The following is a 26,434-nucleotide window of genomic DNA, read 5'->3' on the forward strand; positions in this document are numbered from 1 at the left end:
TTATATATAAAAATATTACAATATATGGAAAAATAATTTTTTAAGACGAAATTTAAAAAATTTATAATTTATTATAATAGAAAATTTATTTCTATTTATAGTAAGTCCAAATTAAAATCGTAATTTTTTAATACTATATAAAAAGTTATCATCTTATAAAATATAACTGCAGAGAGATTTTACCTTGTAACTTTATAGGTATTCAGCAAAAATATTTTATTAGACCCATTATAATAGGTCTATTGAACTTTATCTTAAAATCAACAAAAAAATATTGTAAGCTTTTTTAAAAAAATATAATGTAGTTATTTTTCGGTTGTCTTTTTATTTTTTTTAATTATCTTTTAATTATTTTAGAAAAAATCCAAAAAAAAACAACAAATACTGTATTTTTTAAAAGACTATAATTTTAACATTTTCACACAATTAAAATAAAAAAAAGTTATACCATATTTTTATAAGAAATAAAAAAATATAGATACTTTTGTTATTTTTCCTTATATATACCCTTCCCAATGTACTTTTGAGTCTTGATCTCTAAAGACCTTTCTAATGACCAGAAAACAGAATTATAATTTTCTAAGACCTTATGCAAATTTACAATTACATTAATAGGTATCATTTTTGTTTTTTCTTATGCAAAGAAATTAGGTACTTTGGTTCACCCAATGTCTGTACAAAGTGCTACAGTGGGACACACGAGTGAAACCCTGAGACCCCTCAGAATCAATTCCGGACCTGCTTGCTTGCTATAGATTGAGTCGGATATTTAACTGAAAGTCTGAAACTTAAACATTATCCAACTAATGCTGAAGAGATATAATCTTTAGCTACCAATCCATATAAAATATTCTTAAGCATATGATGTAACCATAAACAGAAATTGGAATCGAGCACACATTCCATTCAATCATCTTTCCAACTAATGATTTCCATCAAATTCCAGTACTATTAACTTGGTTCAGCATGAGATCCTGCTGAATTAATCCAAAAAAGGGAGCAGCCTGTCTGTCATTTCAAGAAGAAAAATTTGAAGCTTCACACCAATGAATGAGTTCATGATTATGTATAATGGTAAAATCTATACATCATGTAGACCGGGCAAGAGCAGCAACTTGGAAACCCATGCGCCCAAGAAGATAGATAAAAAAATACCTAGCCTCGAGCCACTGGTTCAATCTTACAGACTGGGCAAGTATTTTTCTGTGTAAGCCATTGCTTTATACACTGTATGTGGAAGCCATGTCCACAGTCCAGCTTACCCAGCTCATCATCTGATTCAAACTCCTCCTGTATAAGGAAATACGGAAATACATAAGTTAATAAATGGCACCTGAAAGTGTCCTTCAGAAATAAACCCCTAAAGTAAAGAAAAAGAAAAAGGGAATACAAAACCTGAAAGCAACAAGATTAACCAACTACATCTTCACTCACCTGACAAATACTGCACTTTTTATCCAGAATCATGGGTAAGCGTGATGACAAGTCATTATAAATTGAAGGTTTAATTTTCCTGACACAGCGACCAATCTCATCTTCTTTCAATCCGGTACTCACATAACCGATTCTTTCACCTAGCTCCAGTAGTTGCTGTTAGCACCAGGAAACAGAAATGCTAAATGACTAGAATCAAAGATAACAAGCCAGACAAATTCCAAATGGTTGACCAGCCTAAGCAATGGCAAAAGGGTTCTCACTATATGGTGCCAAAGTTCAGCATTTATACATGAATTGACCACTCAGAAAAAGTTGATTCTTATATTTGTCCTTTGTATTCCAAGACAGGACTCAACAATTAGCATATGCCAAACAAGAATTCTAAATGTAATTATAGGGACACAACAGACCTCATATGACATGTGATCAATATCAAGTCTCCAGTCACTATACCGATCGAATCTTCCTCCCATCATGAAACTATTTTGGAGCATCATCATCTGCAATTAGCCATAAATGATGTCACTTGTCTTAAATGCCAAGATAGATCTTAGGAACAACTCAATTAGGTATAGACTAATGCAGATTGTTACCATGTTAGAATGCATAAGAAGATGTGAAGATTGAAGACATTATTTCATGAAATTCAATAAACATTAATTGCAGAACCCTGATTATATTCTTATCCCAAATACTTCACTCAAGTAAGTCCACAGTTGAAAGTACTCTGGAACAATGTTTTGCAAAATAACCACACTATCCCCTCATTTAATCAAATACTTGTAGCATCTGCTACAAATTCTCCATGTTCCTAGACTTCTGTCAAATACTCTCGGATCAAGCTAGCCAATTATAAAATGACAAACATGTAGACATTTTTAAACATAATTCAGCTTAAATATCTCCATAGAAATAGTTTTCATTCAGAAAAGCCTAAAAAAATTCTTTAGAAAAACATAAATAGCCTTTTACCATAAACTAGACATGTTATTGTACGCAACAGAAGTTCTGACAAAAAATGTGAAAATATTTGTCCATGATTAAGCGAATTAATATAAGGCACAAAAATCACATTAGCACACCGCATCTTTTACATATTTGTCCCCACGCATCATCTGTAGCTTCACCAAAAGTAAAGAAATATCTAGAACTGAATCTTACTAATACCAGGAAAGGGAGGTAGAGGTCTAAGGAAGCTCCCTACTAATAATCACACTGGATCAAAAAAGATGCAACAAATGAAAGAGTCAAATGAAAAATCTATCCACATTTATAGTTTATCATTACCAATTTAAAAAATCAAAAATAAAATATACAACCATGGCTTCCTAGTATCTTTATAACTAGTTCCAAAAAGCATAATTGTCACTCACATGTTTAGAAGCCAACATGAGTTCCCCCACAGGATATTTACTGTAAGTTGGATAATGGAGGCATCCACTTAAGAAGTCAAACCCTCTATAGTCCAAGTCATAGGTAGATAAGTTTGTCCAAACCACCAAGACACATATAATACAATGAATGTAAAACTTGTCATTTTGGAAATGTGAGCCCATTGTATGTTTTATTAATTTCTATGGATAACTTTTCTTCTCTCAACACGATTATCTTTTCCCTATAGGAAAGACTCTTTACACGTTTCAATCTTGAACACGCACCTACATTTGACTAAGCAAGGTAACAAACTATAGATTTTGACAATCTCGGAAGCGTTAAACCTTAATCCTCCTTCTAGCTATATCTTAAGAGCCAGGATTAAAATCAAAGTGGAATAGGGTTAAAAGTTAAAAAGCAAGATTATCGTTGCCTATGCTTAGCAATCAATAATCTAATACCATTTTATGTAAGTACTGTCGACCATTCTACAATTTAGAAGTCAGTTTGCCTTCAAGCAACTGACAAAAAGAACAACAAACCCAGCTCTGACCCTTTGAGTTAACAATAGGAAAACCATCGGATAAAGAAAGACAGAAAATCATGGGTGACCCAGAAACAAAAGAAAGCCATAATTCCCCATTCTTTCTTAAACTATGAGAAGATGCAAGCAAGAAGAAATTTAAATTCAAGGACCCTTGAAAACAAAAGATTTTATACTACAGTAGCAGACCAACTAATGCAGCATAACAACAGAAATCCGGAGCTATGTGTACACACCTCAGCAAGTCCATCAGGGGAAGGATGCCGAACATGTCGATAATACCGGCTTCCAAAAACTTCTGGTTCAGGGCGAGATGTTATAAAAGCAGGGTCAGAATCCAAAAAAGAAAAAGTTTCTGGGTTCACTGCTGCTCGCCTCCCTAAACAAGAAGCACGCTGCCAAGATTACTAAACAAAATCAGCCAAATACACAGAGAAAAGACGGAAACATGAACAAACCAAGCAGAGAATCAAAAAAATTATTGACCAAAAGTAGAAAAGTGAACCAACTCTTAACTCAACGCAACACAGCCAAAGAAAACCATAAACAAGAAGTGAAACTATAAATCTATAAATGCAATTAAGAAAGTCTCCTCTAATTCAAAAACTCTTAAGAGCTTATCACAAACTCCGTATAAGTTAACTCTCCTACAACATATGGGGTCCCCAATTTTGGCCCAGCAGAAGTCTTGCGTCGGTAACTATGTAACATCATACGTACACGCATAAAACGATTAAAGAAAATTGAAAAAAAAAAAAAAAACTATTGCATAAGATGAAAAAAATAAACACAAATACTTTATTAAGAATATAATATTTAAAGAGAAAAGAAGAAAACAATACACCAATAAGAGAGAAGGAGGAGAAATGGAAGAAAGCACAAATACAGAAGCGGGGGGGAACTGGGTTACTCTTGCCTTCAGAGGTGATTCCATAAGAAAATGCAATGCTAATAATTTCTCATTGCACCATGAAACAATGGGTTTATAGGTAAGAATGGTACATGAATGTATAGTCAATAGCAATTTAAGTGCTAAAATTAAAGCGTTTGGAAACGGAATAGGCTAAAGATTATCGGATTGTATGAATACACCCTAATAAATATGGCGCCAATAAATAGACCAAACTAGATGACATAAAAATTCAAAGCAGACCCAGGAGTCAGAAATCTCAAAAAGGTTTCAACAAACAATCAAGATTAACCCATCAAGCCCAAAACTTTACGCCAAAAAAAATTACCAGAAACACAGCATGTCCATCTAAATCGGGATCAAGCACTGAAAATAACCTCCCAAACTTCTCCAGGAAAAACATTGGAAAAAAAATACCCTTTTAAAATCAAATAAAGATAAATCCTTTTCATAAACATTGATAGAAAACCAAATTCAGATGGATAAAAAAAAATTCAGAACATTTATAGATGAGGAAAAAAGAAAAAGAATAGCAAATAACACTCTGCACAAAAGAAGAAGAAGAAAAATACCTCCCTCTCTCTTTCCCTCTCCCTTTCTCTCTCCCTTTGAATAATTTTGTCCACATCATTCTTCCCTCTACTACCAGAAGAAGCATAATTGTTATTATTAATCCTTCTAGCAGCCACAACACAGTCCACAGACCCAACAACAGCATCAGCAGAAAACCCAATTCCAGGTCCACACCACACATCTTGCATCACCATACAATTTCCAGAATTAAAACTCCCAATACCATTGCTATTATTATTATTGTTACTGTTATCAGTGTTACTAATACTATGATCACCCACATTAATTTGCAACATATTCTCACTACAAATCTGTATACTTTCTTTCTTCATTTTCTGTTGCCTTTGATGCTGTTGATTCTTTTTCTTCTTTACCCTTTTCCCTTCCCACTCAGCTGATGACCGTATGACCGCAGGCACCGACACTTGCTGGGCGGCACCTGCCGTGCATCCTAGACCTCTGAAGGCGGTGCCTTTTTTCTTGGTTGTGGGTTCAGTGGAAAATGGGGAAAGGAAAAGAGAGGAAATTGTGGATTTAGAAGAGCGAGACATTTGCGGGTTTGGATCTGTTTCCGTTTCAGTTGTCGAAATGGGCATTTCTTGTTGTTGATGGTGGAATTGGTTTCTGGGTCTTCTTAGTTTGATTTGTTCTGCTATTGTTGAAGTGGAAGAATTAGTTTCTGTGAAAACTGACATGATTTTCACAGAGAAGAAGAAGCAAAAACAATGGAACTTGAAATGAACAGTTATAATAATGATGTTAGAAATGGAATGGAATGTTACAGAGAGATTAATAAGCTTCAGATACAAAGAGAGAGAGAGAGAGAGAAGGATAGAAGGATAAAAGAAAAAGCTTTGATTTTGAGTTATTAATGGAGAAAGCAGAGATATTATTTTGATGGGTTTGTTTTATTATTTATTAATTGAATTCAAAAGAGGGATTGTTTCAATTTTTATTCTAAAAATTTTGAAAGAAGAGTAGTTAGGTGGGCTATGGTTTGTCTTCTTGTTGGAATGGCATATTTATATAATATAACGCTAACAGTAACAGATGATGAGACACTGAGAGAACCTGGAAATTGGAATCCATTAATTAATACATTCTTTTTTAATGCTTTGCTTTCATTTTCTTCTTCTGATCCTGGACTTTGATGCTTACTTATCCAACAATAATGCTTTCACTTACTAAATCTTCAAATGTGAAAGCATTGAAATTCAACCTTCTCTTTATTTAACTTAAAAATATTTGTGTCTTTCAACATTTCTTGATAATAAAGTAGTCCCTCAACCTTTTTTTTATCTTTCAATTGCAACTTGCATTAAATTTTAGCCTATTGTTTATTAGTTATTATAAGTTTGTGATGTATTTGCATTATACAAATTTATTTTAGAAAATAACTTGAAATTTATAAGCAGACTCTGCTTTTTAATACTAAATCTTTATATTGTTCAAAAGAAAGTAAATCTGTATCATTTTCTTGTTAGAAGATAATTTAATCTTAAATCTTATATTTAAATTAATAGAATAAATCCTTCAAAAGTCAATTAACTAACCACTAGTGATCAGAGGCTACCATACTCCAAAATAATTTAAATTTGAGACATTATTTCAAACAAAATTTATTTATTCACTGTTTAAATTTTTTTATGTACATTTATGACATAATAAATATAGTTATTTTTATATATTCCCATTTTATCAGTATTTTATTGATTGGAAATTTCAAAATACTTTCAAGTTAAAATACCAACTAAATTATTTTGTATTAGCTAATATAAAATATTCATTAACTGTAAAGATATTTACTTTTTATTTTGATTAAATTAACCTCTTGAAATAAAATTCAAATTCTAAATCTTTGTCCCCAAACACAATACAAGGATTATAATACTCTTGTTTAACCAATTTAAAATGTTCATCCTACACCTAACATACAGATCTAATTCATAACCAGTCACTTCTTTTTTATCTTTTGAGAACAGTATTATAGCTGACACTATCTAATGATCAACCCCAAAACAAAATTACTTAGGGGCAGAAAAATAAGGGGTGTAGAGAGAAGAAAGAAAGGTTGGGGATAGTGTGGAGCAGAATTGAAAGGGTCCCACAGGGAAATCACAAGGTCAAGAACAAATTTGAAGGGGGCTCAGAGTTTTGAGATCAGAACCAAAGACATATTGGTATAACAGGCTGTGTGCGGTCTTCTGGAAAACCCAAAAGACTTGTAATCATGTGATTGTGAGGTGCTATTAATTTGACTCAGGGCATGTCTTCTTCCTAAAGCATCCTTTCTTTCTTTGGGTCCCTTTTTATGTCTGTTTCTTTTCTTTTTTTTTTCTTTTTCTTTTAGGTCTACCTGCACACTCTAAGCATCATTGATCATTCTCCTCCATTACCCTTCTGCCCAATTTGAGCCCCCACAGCTGTTTGCAATTCAGGCAGTGATTAGTGGTGGAATGGATTAACCATAATGGCTCTTTTAAATCTCATGAAAAGCTTATTTAGAAAAGTTTGTGATTTGTGAACAAGCATAAAATAGGGCGTCAATTGTCATGTTGTGCAGACTTCTTTTTTTAAACAAAGATAATCATAGGGTTGTGAGTTTCTAATTACATGGTAAGGAATTTTTGGTCATTTTCTCTATTAGGCTAAAGGACATGCCAAATGGTCCATTGAGATGCATCATTTTTATTCCCATAATGGAGAAGAAACCAATATCTTTGCTTCTTGTAGAGAGAAAATAGGGAAAATGGTCCTTGCAATAATCAAGAAGGTGCAAGTGCAATGAAACGAAGATAGGATTCTAATGGTAAAGAATTTAGGCTTTTGACATTATGCATGGCAATTAAAAAAAAAAAAAGATAAAAGAGGAAGAGATATTTGAAAGGGAAGGAAAAAGAGAAATTATTTATCCTTTTATGTTTAATTGCACAAAAGATATCATTAGAAAAGGAGAAAAGAATTAATTAGATTTAAAAAAGAAAATCAAATTAAATTTATATATTTCACATGTCAAATCAAGATACAATTAATTTCAACTTCTGAAAAACAATAAAAGTGAATTACTTTTTATCCAGTTAAAATAAATTCTCACACTTTCAATTACCCTCCATGCATAAGCGATATAAGAAAACAGTTAATTTGATGGAGTATCAGGGTGTCAAGAATGCTAAATTACAGGTTTATGCTCTGTGAGCACCAATGGTCCATCCAAAACATAAAGAAGGTGGGAAAATGCAAGATTTGCTCAGGCAGGTGGAAAGAGCACCAAATGCATTTAAGGAATTAGCTGCACAGACTGAAGCTTTAAGGGAGAGAAAGTACAATTTGTGAGAGACTCGAGACTAACCAGAGTCTTCTCACTCAAAGACTCTTGGCTAGTGAGTGATTGACTTGTTATCACACCATATTTTAGATTTCTTCTTTAAGAGATTCTATATATATATATATATATATATAATGAAATTTTATAGTTTTTTCTTTAAACCCAAAATTTTATATTCTTAAAAAAAATAATTACCATCGTCTTCTAATTTAATAAAAAAAGTTTTATAGAATTTGAATGGAAGTTTAAACACCGATAAAATAAAAAAATAATTCTCAACTGTTTATCTAAATTAATAATAAGTTTACACCAGTAAAGAATCGTTAAATTATTATTTGGTTATACGTAAATATAACCAAATTTAAGCAATATTATGTTTTTCTATGTGGGCTCAAGAACAATTTGTTTAAGCTTGATTTTATTTGTTCTTGTTTTTGTTTTTGTTTCTGAGAAGGTTTAAGCTTGATTATTAGTTTGTATAGTTTTATACTTTAAATTCAATATTAAGAAAAGTTAAATTTAGTGCTATTTTTCTCATTCATAATTAAATTTGTAATAGTAATAATAAACAGAAATGGAACATTTACACTAAATTAAAATCTGTGTTTTCTTTCATGTGTGTGCTGTCAAGTGTATAAAAAAATCTTTAGATGATTTAAGAAAGATTTTAATCATGATGCATAATTATTAATAAGAAAAAAAGGTTGGGTGAATTGGGATTCATTATTTGGAGTGATTTAAAAGCTTTATTTTAATAGTAAAATCCTGAATTAAACTCCATCCATTATCCATACTTCTATTTAAAATAGTGATATTTTTACATTTTAATTGTTGGCAAATCCCCATTCAGGTATTCTCATGGACTCTTCATTATTCATGAAAAACTGAGAAGGAACCCACCAAACTGAAAAGAAGAACCAAAAGATTTAAACATTAGATTTGCTACAGATCTGTAGTCTGTATCAACGAGAGAGAGTGAGAGAGCTGCAGTGTCATCAGCTGAAGCTGAATCATCTTCCATACCCTAACTAAACCCTTAAAAATAAACATAATCGGTTCCGTTTAACAGCTTCACTCAGTTCCGATGAACTGTTTAATTCCACGTTGGAAAAGAATTTATTTAAATTGTTTTTCGTTTCAGGCTTTCCGATGAAGCAATGCTGAAAATGACAAGAGTGAGTATATATTTTAATATATATGTTTATAGAGATGCGTGTAATTAACAAGAAAAGAAGAGATTCTGATTACGAGTTCTTTTCTTTTATTGGTACAACAAAGCTGTTCTTTGCAAAACTTTTGACTTTTCTTTCTTTACTTCTACTCTTCCCCCCCAAACTCCTTTCCCATCTTTCTCTTCCTCACTCTTGCTGCCATTTTATTATTTTTGGAGCTCTGTGCATTCTAATCCAAGTTTTTACTCTTATTTTAATTTTACTTTAAAAGCCTAATCCCTATTTTATTAGTAAAATAATAATATAAAATCATTACCATTTCTTTCCTTTTTAGATACTGTAATTTCTTTTTATATTATACCACGTACTAAATTTCCATCAGTATGACACACCTCATCATTAGGCCTGCTCCTGGGTTTGCCATCACCCGACCCGTTTAAATCTCAAAAACATAAATTTATATTAGTTAATATTTATGAAATTCATCTAGAAATCTTATTTTAAATTTATGCACGATCTGTTTTTTCAATAATCCAAAAGGGCTAACTCGGCTATCGAGGTTTAAAAGAGCATAAAGACTTCCCATGGCGAGGTATCTCTTTATGGTCTTAGCTTGAGAATACTCTCCTGCCTTGAGTTTACAGCACGAGGATTATAAAATGAACAGCTCTCGGCTCCTCTTGGTATCAGAGCCATAGTGACGGAAAAGAGAAATCCAACCACTATGTCTTCAGAAATTATTACTCACACTTCTACCCTGCAACTCTCCCCTTCTTGCAAAAAAATCATATCCAACAAAATAGACCATCTTGTAGAAATTTCTCACATACCTGAGAACGTCCAAGTTGAAAACACCCTTGTACCTATCATAAACCCATATAATATCTTTAAAAAATAAAATTTTGTCAGAAAGACCCTCAATCAGATTATCCACAAGCAACCCCTTTCTGTTAAAGAATATGTACAATCTTCTTCCCTTTCTCAATGTTCTCTTACTACTACTACACAGGAGCAGTATGTCACCCTTGAGATCCCAACATCCTTCATAGAACAATGGAGGAAACAAGGCTATACACATCTCCATCTCGGAGCTGTCAGACTAGTCTTATCCTATCATGGAAGGATGGGTCTACCTACACAGTTCGCGGACACCAGATATCTTAAGTACGAACATGCAGTAATTGGCACGATAGTCACAACACTTAACACAGGCAGTGTTGTTTTGACTTTCTTTCCCAATTTCAATCTATCCCTCAACGATCCCTACCTATCAACTGCACTCAAAGTACAAGTCCAGATCACGGGAGCAAATCAAGTAATTGATGCTCTCTCTGCGACCTTACATCATCAGATAGTCTACAGATTACAGGATCATGCCTTTAATCTCCAAATCCTAGGCTTCCAAACCTTCTCTGATGCTTTGTTCATTATGGCTAATTCTGGTCAGATTCCTACAATTGTCCAAGCTCCAAGGCAGCTGGAAAAAGAAGATCTGCAAAAGTTGATCCCAACTGAATGGGTAACCAACTATGAAAAGCGTCAGGCATTCCAAGCTAAGCCTGTTCAAGCCATCGACCCCCTTTTTATCAATCAAAAGGACGGAACAGTAAAAACGATCTTCACAAAAATAGGAGAATCTTCTTCTGCACCATCTATCTTCAAGGCATCAATGATACAGCCTGTATCTAAGCCAAGGGAGAAGATCCCTATCCATTCATTCCAGTCCTCTAGACATCAGATTTATGCTGCTAAAGTAAAAGGACACTTCATCTGGGATGTTGACCCAGGAATGTGCCAACCAGGATGCACCTGTGAAGATGATCTCGATTTTGCTGAACCTTATTTTCAGCATTCTAATAAAAATCCACGAGTTATGACTCCAGACTCTCCATGCTCAGCCATGGAACCAAGGTCGGATGACCGGAATCCAGATTGTCCTTGGATGGGCATTCCCCAAAAATAAAAACAGAGCAAAGCACCGCTCCCAATGTTCAACGAGGCCTTAGACCTTCTTGCAAAAGAAGGAAAGACTATTCTTGACATCTCTTTTGATAAAATGAAAGAACTTTTGGCCCAATTGGGAGTTGAATTTGGAAAAAGTCCTTCTGCAACTTGTAGAAAGGAGATCCAGGCTTATCTACCAGCAGTACAACCACCCCATGCAATCCAAAGTTGTTATATGTTCCAGCCAGAAGATTTCCCTCCTCTAGGGAAGACTGAGAATAAGAGATCGGAAATCCTTCCCTCAAGGATTACTCCCTCCGGATCTATAGAACCCCTCACACCACCAGAAGAGGTTCTGAACTGGCAAACTTCAAATTCCATTGTCCAGAATTCCTATCTAAAGAAAATAGACGGAAAACTGGATCAGGCTCTACATCTGGCTCATAAACTGGACCACAAGTTGGATACATTCTCTCAGGAAGTACTCCAACTCTATTCATCGCTCACTGCCAAATATCAAGCTCTGGACAAAGAGCTTCGAGTTCCTCAGCCGATCACTCCAGCCTTCATCCAGAAGGAAAAGGAGATTACAAGGCTAAAAAGGCAAATTGACTAGATTGAACATGATCTTCGAAGAGATCAGACTACTACGATCCCATCTTTTATATCAGCAACTTCTACATCTTCTGCTATTGCTCCCTCATACTATTTTTCATTTCCTTTTCTCCCACAGCCAGAACAACAACAAGAAACTCTCTACCAGCCCTTTGGCACTTTCTCTCATCTTTACCCAAGAGACTCAAGAACCCAGCAAAAGAAAATCTCTCCTTCTTTAGCCTCTAAAGAAAAATTACCAGAACAATCTCTCATCAGTCCCTATGATGCGTCTGATTATGCATGGGGGGCCATCCTCCTTGAAAACCTCAATGGCAAAGAACAATTGTGTGGTTACGCATCTGGACAGTTTTCTTCTTCAGAAAGACATTACCACACAACCTACAAGGGGATTTTGGTAGTCAAATATGGGATAAAGAAATTTGAATTCTTTTTGATTGGACAGCACTTCCTGGTTCGGATGGATAATTCTTCTTTTCCAAAAATCCTTGAATCCAACCAGAAAGCCTTACCAGAACCTCAATTATTACGGTTAAAATCATGGTTCAGCAGATATGATTTTGAAGTTCAGCATATAAAAGGGACGAGAAATCTAATTCCAGATTTCTTATCTAGACTTTCAAAACCACAAAATCAACCTATAGTCCTCCTCACCTCGACAGTAAATCTTCCTATAATCTTTATGGCTTCTTCATCTTCAAAAACCACTCTGCAACCTCCCTCACCACCAGATCTTCCCACCAACCTCACAACCAAACAGGTCACTGATTATACCAGAAATATGATGTTCCATTATTTGGCAACCTTTCACCAAACTTTCTCACTACCCATCCAACCCAACTTCTTTTTCCCAGATTACCCTTGGTGTCTGATTTATCACATGTCTCCTACCCATCCGCAGATTGAAAGTGAATTATGGTTCTTATGGTGTCTTTCTACAGTTTGTCATCATGCTATTGAAATTTCCATCATGAATCTCTTACATTTCTTCAATAATGAGACAAATTCGGGATCATATCCATGGAGATACCTCACTTGGTTCAAAACTCCGTACTAATGGACAAGGAAACTCCTTAAGCTTATGCATGAGAACAGATTATTTACAGACAATAATCCTAGAGCTTCGGAATACCATGCCATTTTCATCTTCCACAGGCCTTATCTTCAGTTCTCGGAAGACACTTATGCAACTCAAAATATCTGCCATTATTGGAGAACACTTGATGTACCTTTGCATCTTGCTCCTCCACCAATCACAAAAGATCTGAAGCAGGCCCTCCAACTAAAAAATGAATTAGAAACGACTGATGTCTCTACACCATTAGTCTGCACTTTCAATGGACACTTGTGGTCTGAACACCCCATTGAACATTTCAACTTTCCCATACTTCCGACCCCACTGGATGATCCAAGCCTGACCAATGAACAGAAGGATGCCATCATGCAAGATTCTCAGCCAATGGATGATGATCACTATGACAGTATTTTCTAAATACGTAGTGTGTGTGCTGGACATGAAGACAAGCTTCCTACTCAATAATTCAAAAGATAGTGGTTGTGTGTGATGGATATCAAGACAAGTTTTCTCTTCCATAATAATACAATAAAGGAGATGAGATGTCAATTTCATCTTTCGGTGCATTATTTTCCACATGTGTATAGTAGCAGCATTATTAAGACTTTTTGTCTTAAGATGCATGTGAAGTTGTCGGTCCATGTATTATTAGTCTTTGAGCTGTTAGTCAGTGTATTAGGAGTCTTCACTTTTGTAAGTGGGAAATCAAGATAAGATTCCCACCTTGTCTCTCCTTGTCGTTTTGTATTATCACTTCTCTATATAAGGAGAGGTCGATTGAGAATAAAGGGAGGCAAGTTTTCCCTTTTATCGATAACTATCATACTCTCTCTTATGGCTTTCTAAATTTCTTCTTTCTCTTCTTCTCGATCCATTGGCAATGAACTAATTGTTGCACGATCTGTTTCTTCTATGATCCAAAAGGGCTAACTCGGCTATCGAGGTCCAAAAGAGCAGAAAGACCTCCCATGGCGAGGTGCCTCTTTATGGTCTTAGCTTTAGGATACTCTCCTGCCTTGAGTTTACAGCATGAGGATTATAGAATGAACAGCTCTCGACTCCCCTTGGTATGTCTTATCTGCTGAACCATGATTTTAACCGTAATATGTCACCCTTGAGATCCCAACATCCTTCATAGAACTGAACCTTATTTTCAGCATTCTAACAAAAATCCACGAGCCGAGAGCTGTTCATTCTATAATCCTCATGCTGTAAGAGATAGAATTCCTTGGCATGCAATTCAAAAATGGCCAATACACGTATGGTCCCCATCTGACAAAGGAACTTGATCACTTTCCAGAAGAAAAAAACCATATCCAATAAAATAGACCATCTTGTAGAAATTTCTCACATACCTGAGAACGTCCAAGTTGAAAACACCCTTGTCATCTCAAGATCAAGTCCAAGGCCTCAACCTGCGTCTGTTCCAATCATAAGAACAACCAGAGGTCAACAACATGATTACTACAACAAAGAAACCGGTCACCTCCATCACTCTTGGAGAAATTTGGCAATTCACTCTCTCTTCCATCAAGAGACTCTGTGACCAACAAGATCTATTCAGAAGGCTATCTCAACGAGATTTAATAGTTCAAAAGGCCTGTAATAAAAATCATTTCAAGATCAAGTGCAAGGCCTCAACCTGCGTCTGTTCCAATCATAAGAAGAAGACTGGGTATCATTTCCAAAAATACTCGTGCAGGAGTAAGAAGTTCAGAGAAAGAAAGATGCGCTCAAAAGGGTTCAGATATTTTCGGAAGAAGCGGAATCAAGGTCACAAATCTGACAGATGCTACATCTGCAGAAAAAAGGGACACTATGCTAAGAACTGTCCTTAGAATCCGGAAAAATCAGCAAAAATGATTCAACAAGTCAGTATGTCTATGTCCCTTCCAGACTCATTTGAAGAGGATATAGAATCTCTCCTCTCAGAACAGGATAATCTTACTCCATAAAGTCTTTTTGGGATTGAGGCGGAATATTCAGATTCCATGGAATCTTCAGAAGAGTCCTCTTCAGGCTCTGATACCAAGGGGAGCCGAGAGCTGTTCATTTTATAATCCTCATGCTGTAAACTCAAGGCAGGAGAGTATCCTCAAGCTAAGACCATAAAGAGGCACCTCGCCATGGGAGGTTTTTATGCTCTTTTGGACCTCAATAGCCGAGTTAGCCCTTTTGGATCATAGAAGAAACAGATCGTGCAACAATTAGTTTATTGCCAATGGATCGAGAAGAAGAGAAAGAAGAAATTTAGAAAGCCATAAGAGAGAGTATGATAGTTATTGATGAAAGAGAAAACTTGCTTGTGGATAATCTGATTTAGGGTCTTTCTGACAAAATTTTATTTTTTAAAGATTTTATATGGGTTTATGATAGGTACAAGGGTATTTTCAACTTGGACGTTCTTAGGTATGTGAGAAATTTCTACAAGATGGTCTATTTTGTTGGATATGGTTTTTTTGCAAGAAGGGAAGAGTTGCAGGGTAGAAGTGTGAGTAGTAATTTCTGAAGACATAGTGGTTGGATTTCTCTTCTCCATCACCAAGGCTCTGATACCAAGGGTAATCTGGGAAAAAGAAGTTGGGTTGGATGGGTAGTGAGAAAGTTTGTTGAAAGGTTGCCAAATAATGAAACATCATATTTCTGGCAAAATCAGTGACCTGTTTGGTTGTGAGGTTGGTGGAAAGATCTGGTGGTGAGGGAGGTTGCAGAGTGGTTTTTAAAGATGAAGAAGCCATAAAGATTATAGGAAGATTTACTGTCGAGGTGAGGAGGACTATAGGTTGATTTTGTGGTTTTGAAAGTCTGGATAAGAAATCTGGAATTAGATTTCTCGTCCCTTTTATATGCTGAACTTCAAAATCATATCTACTGAACCATGATTTTAACAGTAATAATTGAGGTTCTGGTAAGGCTTTCTGGTTGGATTCAAGGATTTTTGGAAAAGAAGAATTATCCATCCGAACCAGGAAGTGCTATCCAATAAAAAAGAATTCGAATTTCTTTATCCCGTATTTGACTGCCAAAATCTCCTTGTAGGTTGTGTGGTGGTGTGTGTGCTGGACATGAAGACAAGCTTCCTACTCAATAATTTAATAAATTAATATAAAATAAATTCTAATTAAACGAAATTCTAATAATTAATTTTACATTAATACGTCAGTACATTTTATAATATTAAAATATTACTTTTAGTTTTATTATTTTAATTTTATTTTTTATATATATGTTTTTTAAATAAAATAAAATTTATTATGAATTTTAACCAAACATAACATTATACATATATATTTAAGACTGTCAGAATCAAATCTTAAAAAGCTTAATTATCCGTTTAGGTTTGACGTGAAAAATTAATTCCTTAAATTTACTAATGAGTTTACATTTTGCAAAAATTGTATTAAAAAACTACTTTCTAATTGTATTATTAAATTTAAAAATTTTAAACTCAAATAATCGAATTAAATTATACTCAAATTTAAATTTAAAAAATTTAAGCTCTCTGAATAAATTTATTTATCATAATGCCAAAGGACTCCAATTTGCCATCAAATATATTACTAAAGACAAGATAGACTATTTTTATCTTTTAAGGCAATTTAATTGAAAAGGTTACAATTTTTAGCTCAATTCATATCAATTTTTAGATATAAAAGAGAGTGTGATGTTCAATTTATAAAGAAAAGGCTTGAATTAAGATCACTTTGTGATCTCACTATCATTCCAAATGACAAATTTTTTTTCTTAGAAAAAGAAAAGGTTAACTTTATTCAATCTAAAAACTTAAATTGGTCACAATCTTTGATTTCTTTTGTTATAATCTTTAACAAATGAATCATCAAGATGAAAAGTCATATAAACCCATAAACTTTTAGAACAATTTCTTTTTCTTCTTCTTCTAATTTAGAATTCAAGATTCCATTGATGTGTAGTAGAGGTAATTGAATTTAAAAATAAATTTTATTTTGTTTAAAACTTGCGATTTAATGTTTGATCATTTATTTGGTTTCATAGAAGAGCCTTAATTTAGGACCTATTGAAGTAATTTATTATTATTATTATTATTATTATTATTATAAGAAACTTCAAGCATAATATTTTCTCAAAGCTTGTCAAGCAATTCAAACGAAACGCAATAAACTTTAATGATAAGTTTAGATTTGAATTAAACCTTATTCCTATTACTATACATTAAAAAATTGAAATATCTTTTTTTATCAAATGTTTTTGTTTAAAAAATTATATTCATTTTGTTAATGGTATCCGAAATGCCCAAACCCTTCTTACTAGTTTGTGTATTGATGCCAAAAAATGGAATTCTCTTTCAAGGAAATGGACATTTATAGCTAAAGTCAAATGAAAGATGTGCTAGTTTTCACAACTTACAGTCTCATACTTTATGAACACATATAACTCTGAACTTGTATATGATTTAATTTTCACAATAGTTTCATCACATTTAAGCTATTTAATTATCTTTATGTGATTAATTACTTTATCCTTCTTATTGTCTTTTAAGATAAACATCTTGACTCTTTCATTTTCTTGTTTAATTATAAATACATTACAAAACAACAAATGAGATAGATATAAATAGTGATGAAGTCATGAAGATAAGCTTGAAGTGCATTACTTTGCAAAATTGGGACAATCATTTCCTGTGATTGAAGTTTTTGGGTTCTTTCTTAAGAATAATAATAATGGGGGATTAATAGTCCCCAATAGTGGGTTTAACAACAGACAAATTTGTAGTCTACAGTCGTTGAGTTGAATTGAATTATTATATATACATTTTGGGCCAAATTTCGTAGAGAATGATGTGGGTGTAGAAACATCAACTCGGTCTCATTAATATCAACCCATAATACAATTAGATAATTCATCAATTTCAAACCCAGTAGGGAAATAATATTATTGATGAAAAAGTAGTCTATATTTGCTTGCATCATTCATGCTTGTATATGTTTGGCTTCTGATCCATGTTAATTGCACTTTATTTCACACGTAATTATTTCCAATTCTTTTTTATTATTAGAAAAAGAGAAAACCTTGAACCGACAAAGAGGTAAATTTTTGGTTATCTTAACACCAAAAGAACTTTGACTAATATTTTAACTGTGAAAATTGGATATATTTTCGGTAAAAGTCTTCTTACTGTCGTTGACAAGTATTGATGAGGTTTTTCATTTTTTTTTTTAAGAGGTGTTCATAAGTTGGATTCATCGGTTCAGAGGTTATATATTAACTCAAATTGTGTTAGTTGGGTTATGCTTATTTAAACTGATTCAATATTATAAATTAAAAAATAATAATTTTAGATTAATTGATTTCTAATTGGATTTGATTTTTAAAATATAATCTGAAAATAAAAATTTAATATTATTTTTTAGTAAAAGAATAAAATTAAAAAATAATTTTAAGTAGCAAAATAAATGAAAAAAATGTTCTCTAAAACTCTAAAAGATATGAAAAAAAAAAGTATATATGTAATATTAGAATGATACAATTTCATATAATTCATGTTTTATATATGGAATCTAGCTTTTAATTTTACATTAAATTGGATCGATTTTTACGATACTTTTTTTAAGTTTACAATCGAATCCAACTCAATTTTATTTGAGTTTAGACATTTTTAATTTAATATATTCTTTTTTCAGTTGTTATCCAATTATTCATATTCATTGGATTAACGTTTTGGTTAAACACCCTTAATTTTGATGAGTATTTATCTCTCCTATTGTCTACAATGTTTTCAATAGATAAGAAAATTTATCAAAAAGAGAGTAAAGGAGTTGGTGGAAACATATAAAAAGAAAGAGAAAACAAATCACCAAGCTAAATAAGGTAAAGTATCATTTACCATAAATAAATTAACTTCAAAGCAGACTATTAATCACGTGTAGATGGCAAAGAACATCAAAGTTTTCTTTAAGCCTACACAATCTCAATCTCAATCATATGCCAAGCCTGCAAAGAAAACTTGGAACCTGCAAGCGAAAATGAAATTACATAGTATTTTCAGTTACCTAATCACTAAACACGTCCAAATATTGCATGGGCCTATTATTAAAAAAGAAACTTTTCGTATGTCACAGGTCATATGTTATAAATCTAATAATCGACTGACCATTTAATATACAGGGTTCATTTGATGAAACTCTAATAATTATATTCTATTTTAGAATTTTGATATTTACCAATATAACTATATAACTATATATATATATATATAAAACCTTTTTATTTTATTTTATTCATGTTTCCTAAGAAAAGAGGATAAATAATGGTCAAAGAATAACATAAGAATAACTGGAGGCATCTAATTGCCTATGAGCAATTCCTTGCTAATTGGGCTTAGATTAGATGCCTAACTTTAAGGCCAATATTTGAGTTGGGCTAAACATTTAATTGCATCCACTGGGCAAGCAGTATAATCAGAGTCATTTATAACAATTGCCTTTTGGCAATAAACCCTAAACAAAAACAAGCCTAAAGTAAACTAAACCCTGAAGACGAACCAAAATTCCAGAGCCATGAAAACAGCTACTCTTAGGAATCTCTCCCTTTACACTCGCAATCTTCTTCTTTCTCCTCCTAAATCAATAACTAATTCTAACTCATATTTTCCTCTGTTTGTCTCTTTAGCTCGTTCTAGACTCAGATTCTACTCATCTGAGTCTGATTCGTCGGGTAAACCAAACTTTAACCATACCCACAAGCCAAATGGTTCTGTTGAGGATGTGGATGGTGTCAGCGACCAAGGTAATGTTAATCAAGAAATGATAGCTTAAAGCTTTTGGCTTTTTCTGGGTTCTATTTTGGCTATAATAACCCTGGCTTAGAGGGTTTTGTTTTGTTTTTATTGACGTTTTTAGTTTATTGTTTGAAGTCTAAATTGTGAGATGATAATTGGTTGCAGAGATAAAGAAGAGGATAGAGAAGTTCTATCAAGGGGACGAAGGTGAGATTCCAGCTATCTTCGAAGCCATTTTGAAGAGGAAATTAGCTGGGATTTCTGATGATGATGGCTTGATGGAAGCACTTGGACCAAAAGTTAAGGATTCTGATTCTGATTCTGATTCTGATTCTAATTCTTCTTCTGATGATGACAAAAGAATATAGATTCATGAGATGCAAAGAACTTTGTCCATTAAGTCACAGGAAAGAAATTTTGTCAATTATAGGTAAAAACGAAGATTCTGCATTTTCAAGTAACTTTGGTTGTATGTATCGGAAATGGCTTCTTGTGTATTCTAACATATAGAGCAGCATTAAGGTTGTTTAGTGATGATCAATAATGGCTTTGGCCTTTGGATGCCTGTTTCGTTTTCTCTTTCGTTTTCTATACTTTGATTACGTATCTGTCGAATGCTCTCAAAACTACTTTTATAGCAATAATTTTTATTTTTATCAATTTTAAAATTAGGAAGAACATGACCAGAAGCTGACAACTACCAGAACCAGCAGACTTCCCAATTACACCCACAAGAACATGCCTCAACGACTCAACATCATGCCAAAGAACCTCAAGATCTCGGATACAAATAATTCATAATAGCTCAGAATGTTACAAATTTGAACATAAACTGAAAATGACCTATCTAAGTTTAAGAAACACAACACAGTTGTCTGAGGAGTAAGGACAAGATGGCCCAATAAGATTCATTCAAGCTAATAAATTAAATCATTTAGTAGAATTTTTTTAGTGGTTATTGTTAGTATATTAAATGACTATTGAATGAAAAATAAATTTTTTTTTTGTAAGCTTTTATTTTTATAACATAAATAATGTGTAAAAAGAAGTGCTTCGAATCATTGCTATTTGACCCGGTCTGATTCTATCTCTGTAGGTTCCGTTTGAAGAAAGGAAGGATCCCAAAGAATCAAGAAAATCCATGGACTGACCCCATCGTCTCATTCCCGTAGGAACTACGAGATCACCAACACCTTACGGCACGAGCTGACGACAGCCATGCACCCCTCTTCAAGCCAAATATCGCTCTAACTTTATAGGAAAACTACCATTTTTTATTCCTCTTCAATGATCTGGAATTTCAGAATCATTTTCAACAAGTCCATAATAAGTGATCCCATTTAAAATTAAGATGTTTTTATTTTTATTGATCAGTAATAATAAAAAAAATAAAGGGAGTCCCTTAAAATTGAAATTTGATGTCGATTTTCCGGCGGGAGAGCCCCCCTTTCTTTCAAACATACTTTTATCTGCATATGATCATATTTAATAATATAAATTAATAAAAATAATTTATAATAATTAAAAATATTATAATTAATTTTTTTAGCTCAGTTGTATTTATTATCAAATATATTTATAAAAGTTACTTTAGAAGTAAAAGTTTAAATTCAAATTCAAATTCTACTAATAAAAATTTTAATTTTAAATATTAGAATTTTAAATATTGTAATTATTTAACTATTAAGAATAATTTTAAAATAATAGTTTATTTATTTTAAAATATTAAAATTTAGTTATATGAGATCAATTTAAAGTAAGTTATTATTAATAAATTTTAATAAGAATAATAGTGTCCAAATAAAGAAAAAATCAAATTAGCTATCAGTTGATAAAAAAAATTATAAAATAGAGTTGATACAATTAACAGTTGAATGGTTTTTAAGTCCTCACCAAACGCTTTAATATAGCTATTAAGTGATAAATAATGTTTTTAAATCCTAACCAAACGCTTTAATGTAGCTATTAAGTGATAAATAATTATCAGTTGCATCAAATTTCAGAATCAGACACTTTCTAAATTTAAAATACAAAAAAGTACATGTATAAGAACCATTCACCACTAAATCACATCTGCATAAGCTCGTTTACAAGATGCCACATAACAAGGTTACAAAATTGCCCTTTTCTTTTAATACAGCAACCTTAATCAGCATGGCCCTTATCCAAGTGAGTTCCATTTTTCTGAGTATTACATAACCAAGTACATATAGCACTTTGTTAAGTCTAAAACTCAGCAATCATCATGACATTCCATCCCCAAAAAATGTCGGAGTGATCGAATAAAGCCCAAGTAAAAATGGGGAGCAAACTGAAACACACAGAATGTTTATCTGACTAAAATAGAATGTAAGCAAGCTGAAGTATAAAGCATTAAGTTCACATCCGAGCTATAAATTCAGATGCTTTATTGACAGCTGATTTGGCTACAGTATCCGCAAAGTTATTCGATTCTCTATGAGTATAAAACTAAGAAGCACCGGTGTTTCTAACAAGATGGAGTGTAAGTATTGGATACGTATCGGACACGATAGTCATATTTTCCATAGGGAACCTTTGAAATTCTTATTGATCCAGTTTATGTCAGATTAAAAAAATAATTACAACATCCCTACATACACGGTTTTCACAACTGACAATTTAACAACTCTGGAAATGGAATTTGATTTCTGCTTCATTCAAATCCAAATAAAACCAAACAAACAGCAATAAAAACTGAAGCTTCCTCTAATATTACTTGAGAGTTGCCAAGTCCATAAGAACATTCAGCTCAAACCCATATTCCGAAGATCAATCTTTCCCAACTCCACATGCTCAAAAGGCAAAACTTCAAAAATCAAGAATCCAAATTATCACAAACCTAACACTTTCACAAGAGCACAAAATCAGTTGCTGTCAATATCAAGAACCGACAAGTAGAATCAGGAAAAAAACATAAAATTGAAAAGCCCTTGCGGTTATTAAGGAGAAGAGAAGACTTCTAATTATCGGTTAAAACTAATATATGTACTAACAAAGAATATCAGACGTGAAAACATAGGATTTATATTAAAAGTAAATAAGAAAAAAGATTGGATAAGGTCAAGAACCAAAATTACAGAGGAATAAAGAAGATAACTTTCTGTCTAAAATTCTTGTGAAAGCTCGTGAGTTTGGTTTATTTGCAGATAAAATTAAAAGAAAAATCTAGCACTACAAAAAAAAAAAGAAATGCAATTTCATAGGAGAAAAAAAACCTGGACCCGATTAGTCTATTGGGGGCCCAATGCCTTCTGTCAGGACTTAACCCCGTCCCGTCTAAGCTTCATCTTCATCAAAATTCAAAACAGAACAGAAAACCCCAAAAATCTAAAACCCTAGAACGGAAAAAAATTACAACAAAAATGATGAGACGATTTCTAGCTAGAAATGCAATTGCTTACACTCGCAATCTCCTTCAATCCTCTTCAATTCAAGCCTCCAAAACCTCCAATCCATCACTCGCCATTTCAACTCGGTGCAAATTCAGGTTCTACTCGTCCGAGCCAGACTCGTCCAGTAAACCATCCCCTGAATCAGCTCTACTTGCTCAACTTAAAAAGAAGGATGACTCCATACAAGTTACTGATGTCAGTAACAAAGGTATGTAAATAGTCATTTACTTATTTGTTCATTGATTTGGTTATTGACTGTTAGCCAAAAATGTGATCTGTTATCATTTAAATGCTGTAATTCGGATACTATTGGCAACCAAAGAGAAAATCTGAACATGTTTATGATTGTTTTTTCTCTAAGTTTAGGATTTTTTTATTTGATGATGTGTTTAATTTGCTTGATTGTCAGAGCTGAAGGATCTAATGGAAAAGTACTTCAAAGGCGACGAGGAGGTGCTTCCTTCCATTATGGAAGCAATTTTAAGCCGAAAGTTTTCAGGGAAGCATGAGGAGACAGACGATGAATTAATGGAAGAATTGAGAATGAAGCCGTTAGATGATGTCAAGGACAAAGAGTTTGAATCGGACTTCGAGGAGTTGTATAAGACGGATGAGGAGCTGGATGATTTGTATAATGCTAAGGAACATGTGATGAAGAAAATGGTGAAAGATGAATATTTTAATATGGATGATAAGAAATGGGATGAGATGATTAAGGAGGGGATGGAACATGGGTTCTTAAAGGATACTAGGGAATGTGAGGCAATTCTTGAGGATATGCTTAGTTGGGATAAGCTCCTTCCAGGTAAAATGGTGTGCCCTTTTTCTTGTTCTTCTCTTCATTATATATATATATATATATATTTCATTTCTGCTGAGGGCTTTACATGTTATTTAAGAAATAGAGTTTTCAAGGTTTGGAAGCAATTTAGTTTCAAACATATGAATGTGGAAAGTTGCCTTCTTTGGCAACCATGTCATTAAAACTGAAATAACATATATGTTTAGGCTGTTATTTGGGATATAAATATCATATAGGAAACTAGTTCGCTATGAACTTTGCTCCTCTTTTGATTTGATTGTGAAGGAGCAACTTTTCTTTATGTCTGTGTTGATAAAAATGGCAAAGTAAAGTTATTATTTACATATGCCTAGGAAGTTATATTGTTAGGTTGTTGATGCAGGCAATTTTGCTGAAGACTGTTTTTGCATGCGAAAGCATGATTATATTCTGGTTTATGCCTCAATATATGCTATGGCATAATAACTTTGCTCATCTAGCTGGCAAATAACATGGAAGTCATTAGAGTATTAATTATTCAATCATCTTTTTTAATATTTGCCTCTCATGATGTTTGCTTATTTTGTAGGTCAACTTAGTTTCTTTTGCTACAACTTTACTTGTCATTTTTAGCATCGCATTTGCAATATTGTTTTATCTTGTTTAAGTTATATTTATTCAAATTGTGAACTTTCTGTAGCCAGAAATTTTCCTCTTTAAGTTCGAGAGCTTTTGGAATATAGTTTTAAGGCTCAGTTTTACTAACTATCTTGGCACTGCAGTTGCAGAATTAAAATATAGTTGGCGAAAATGTTTGTCTAACTTGAGTAGTTAACAGATGACATCAAGGAAAAAGTGGAAAAGAAGTTTAACGAGTTGGGGGATATGTGTGAAAGAGGAGAGCTTGAACCTGAGGAAGCCTATAAACTTTTCAAGGAATTTGAGGATGAGATGGTTATGGAATATGGAAAGAGATTGGAAGCTGAGGGTCCCCCACAATTTGATGAGACCGCAGTGCCAGACAAGAAAAAGGACTTAGATGATCCACCAGGTGAAGGACCAATTCTTAGGTGGCAAACACGGGTAGTCCTTGCTCCAGGTGGTGATGCATGGCATCCTAAAAACAGAAAAGTGAAAATGGCTGTTACAGTCAAGGAGCTTGGGCTTTCAAAACATCAATTTAAAAGAATGAGGGAACTGGTCGGAAAACGATACCATCCAGGGAGAGATGAACTTACAATCATCAGTGAGAGGTAAAGTTGGCAAACAATTAAAATAACATATATATATATATATATATATATATATAAAGGGGCTGTTGCTTTAACTGCTTTAGTGGGAGCTGCTGCGATATGTATATATATACTATGTATATCTGTCAATTATCCTGTTAATACGGTGCTTTCAACAATTTTGCTCTATTAAGAATTGAATGATTAGGGAAAGTCTTGCTGTAACTAAATAAATGAAATGGAAGGATCCATCTAAACTAACCGAATTAGTTTGTATAGATTAGCTGGATTTTTTGTTTGATCAGTCATTTTATCTTAATTTCTCTCCTGCAATTGCCACTCCTCCCAGTCTTAAGAGGGATATGCTGTCTTTTCCATTTCTTTTGTCTAAATAGCAGTTAGAAATGTTTTTATTTGATATAGGCTACTGAATTGTATTAGCTGGCATTTTCATGCATTTTAAGACTTCTTTGATTGTGCATCTTCACTATTTGCAGTCTACATAACTAGAAAAGTGACAATGGTTTTCCTTTTGAAGGTTTGAGCACCGGGAAGAAAACAGAAAAGATTGCCTTAGAACACTCTATTCACTCCTTGAGGAAGCTGGGAAAGCAAACAAGTTGGCAGAGGATGCTCGAGCCTCATATGTCAAGGAAAGACTTAGAGCTAATCCAGCTTTCATGGAGAGGCTGCGTGCCAAGGTAATGAGGCAAGCATCTAACACCATCTCTACATGATAATACCTGTGGAGGATTGAAACTTGAGGTTCAGGAAATTCCTCAACACTTCAGTTTCTTTTTTCGTGGTTACCATCTTTTCAAAGAAAATTATTTGGAAACTGGAAAATATTGTTCCTTGATGTAACTTAGGGGCAAAATATTTGCATGTCTTTGTACATGCACTCTTAGATTTTGCGAGTTGTTGACGTAGCCAATCAATCAATAGACGTCCTCGGTGGTGATAAAATTCACTGTTTGGCCACTTATTCTTTTCAAGACAGATATCGCCATTTACTTTGTATTATGTTATGTATAGCTTTTCTGAATAATCGATTCTATTGCTTCTTGGTGATGCTATATGTCTTTAAAAATGGGATATCATGTTAAAAAGTGGATATCTTCCAGCATTCATTCTCATTAGCGTTTGGAAGCCAACAACTCTACTATTTAAGATTGAAACTGTATCCTACCTCTATCAGGTTTCTGTGGTCCTTTCTGCTGTAACCTGTAAACTTTTAATACTTTTCTAGGCCTTGCATCTGCTTTCCCCTGGAAATCTCTAT

General features: G+C 33.3%; 3 protein-coding genes across 5 annotated transcripts; 2 read left to right on the top strand and 1 right to left on the bottom strand.

The window, feature by feature from the left end:
* Positions 1-879: 879 nt before the first annotated feature.
* LOC8286397 lies at positions 880-5,745 on the bottom strand. Its single transcript, XM_002524845.4, has 5 exons — positions 4,838-5,745; positions 3,592-3,750; positions 1,848-1,937; positions 1,435-1,590; positions 880-1,290 (listed from the first exon to the last, which is right to left on the bottom strand). Exons 1-5 carry the CDS (start codon positions 5,531-5,533, stop codon positions 1,156-1,158), a joined length of 1,236 nt encoding a protein of 411 aa, XP_002524891.1. The 5' UTR covers positions 5,534-5,745; the 3' UTR covers positions 880-1,155.
* A 13,687-nt stretch (positions 5,746-19,432) lies between these two features.
* Positions 19,433-21,076, top strand: LOC125370494. Of its 3 annotated transcripts, none has more exons than XR_007216522.1 (3): positions 19,433-19,734; positions 19,892-20,156; positions 20,823-21,076. XR_007216522.1 is itself a non-coding variant. In XM_048376262.1 (2 exons), exons 1-2 carry the CDS (start codon positions 19,506-19,508, stop codon positions 20,092-20,094), a joined length of 432 nt encoding a protein of 143 aa, XP_048232219.1. In that variant the 5' UTR covers positions 19,433-19,505; the 3' UTR covers positions 20,095-20,291. The 3 variants fall into 3 exon arrangements, 1 of the variants encoding a protein (XP_048232219.1); XR_007216521.1 differs by lacking the exon at positions 20,823-21,076 and adding an exon at positions 20,399-20,811; XM_048376262.1 differs by lacking the exon at positions 20,823-21,076 and having other exon boundaries at positions 19,892-20,291.
* A 1,804-nt stretch (positions 21,077-22,880) lies between these two features.
* LOC8286395 lies at positions 22,881-26,223 on the top strand. The gene is made up of 4 exons (XM_002524843.4): positions 22,881-23,347; positions 23,549-23,944; positions 24,759-25,173; positions 25,691-26,223. The coding sequence occupies exons 1-4, from the start codon at positions 23,110-23,112 to the stop codon at positions 25,887-25,889; spliced, it is 1,248 nt and encodes a 415-aa protein (XP_002524889.3). The 5' UTR covers positions 22,881-23,109; the 3' UTR covers positions 25,890-26,223.
* Positions 26,224-26,434: the final 211 nt, after the last annotated feature.

The sequence above is a fragment of the Ricinus communis genome, chromosome 1 (genome assembly GCF_019578655.1).
Source record: "Ricinus communis isolate WT05 ecotype wild-type chromosome 1, ASM1957865v1, whole genome shotgun sequence".
Classification (NCBI taxonomy): Eukaryota; Viridiplantae; Streptophyta; class Magnoliopsida; order Malpighiales; family Euphorbiaceae; genus Ricinus; species Ricinus communis.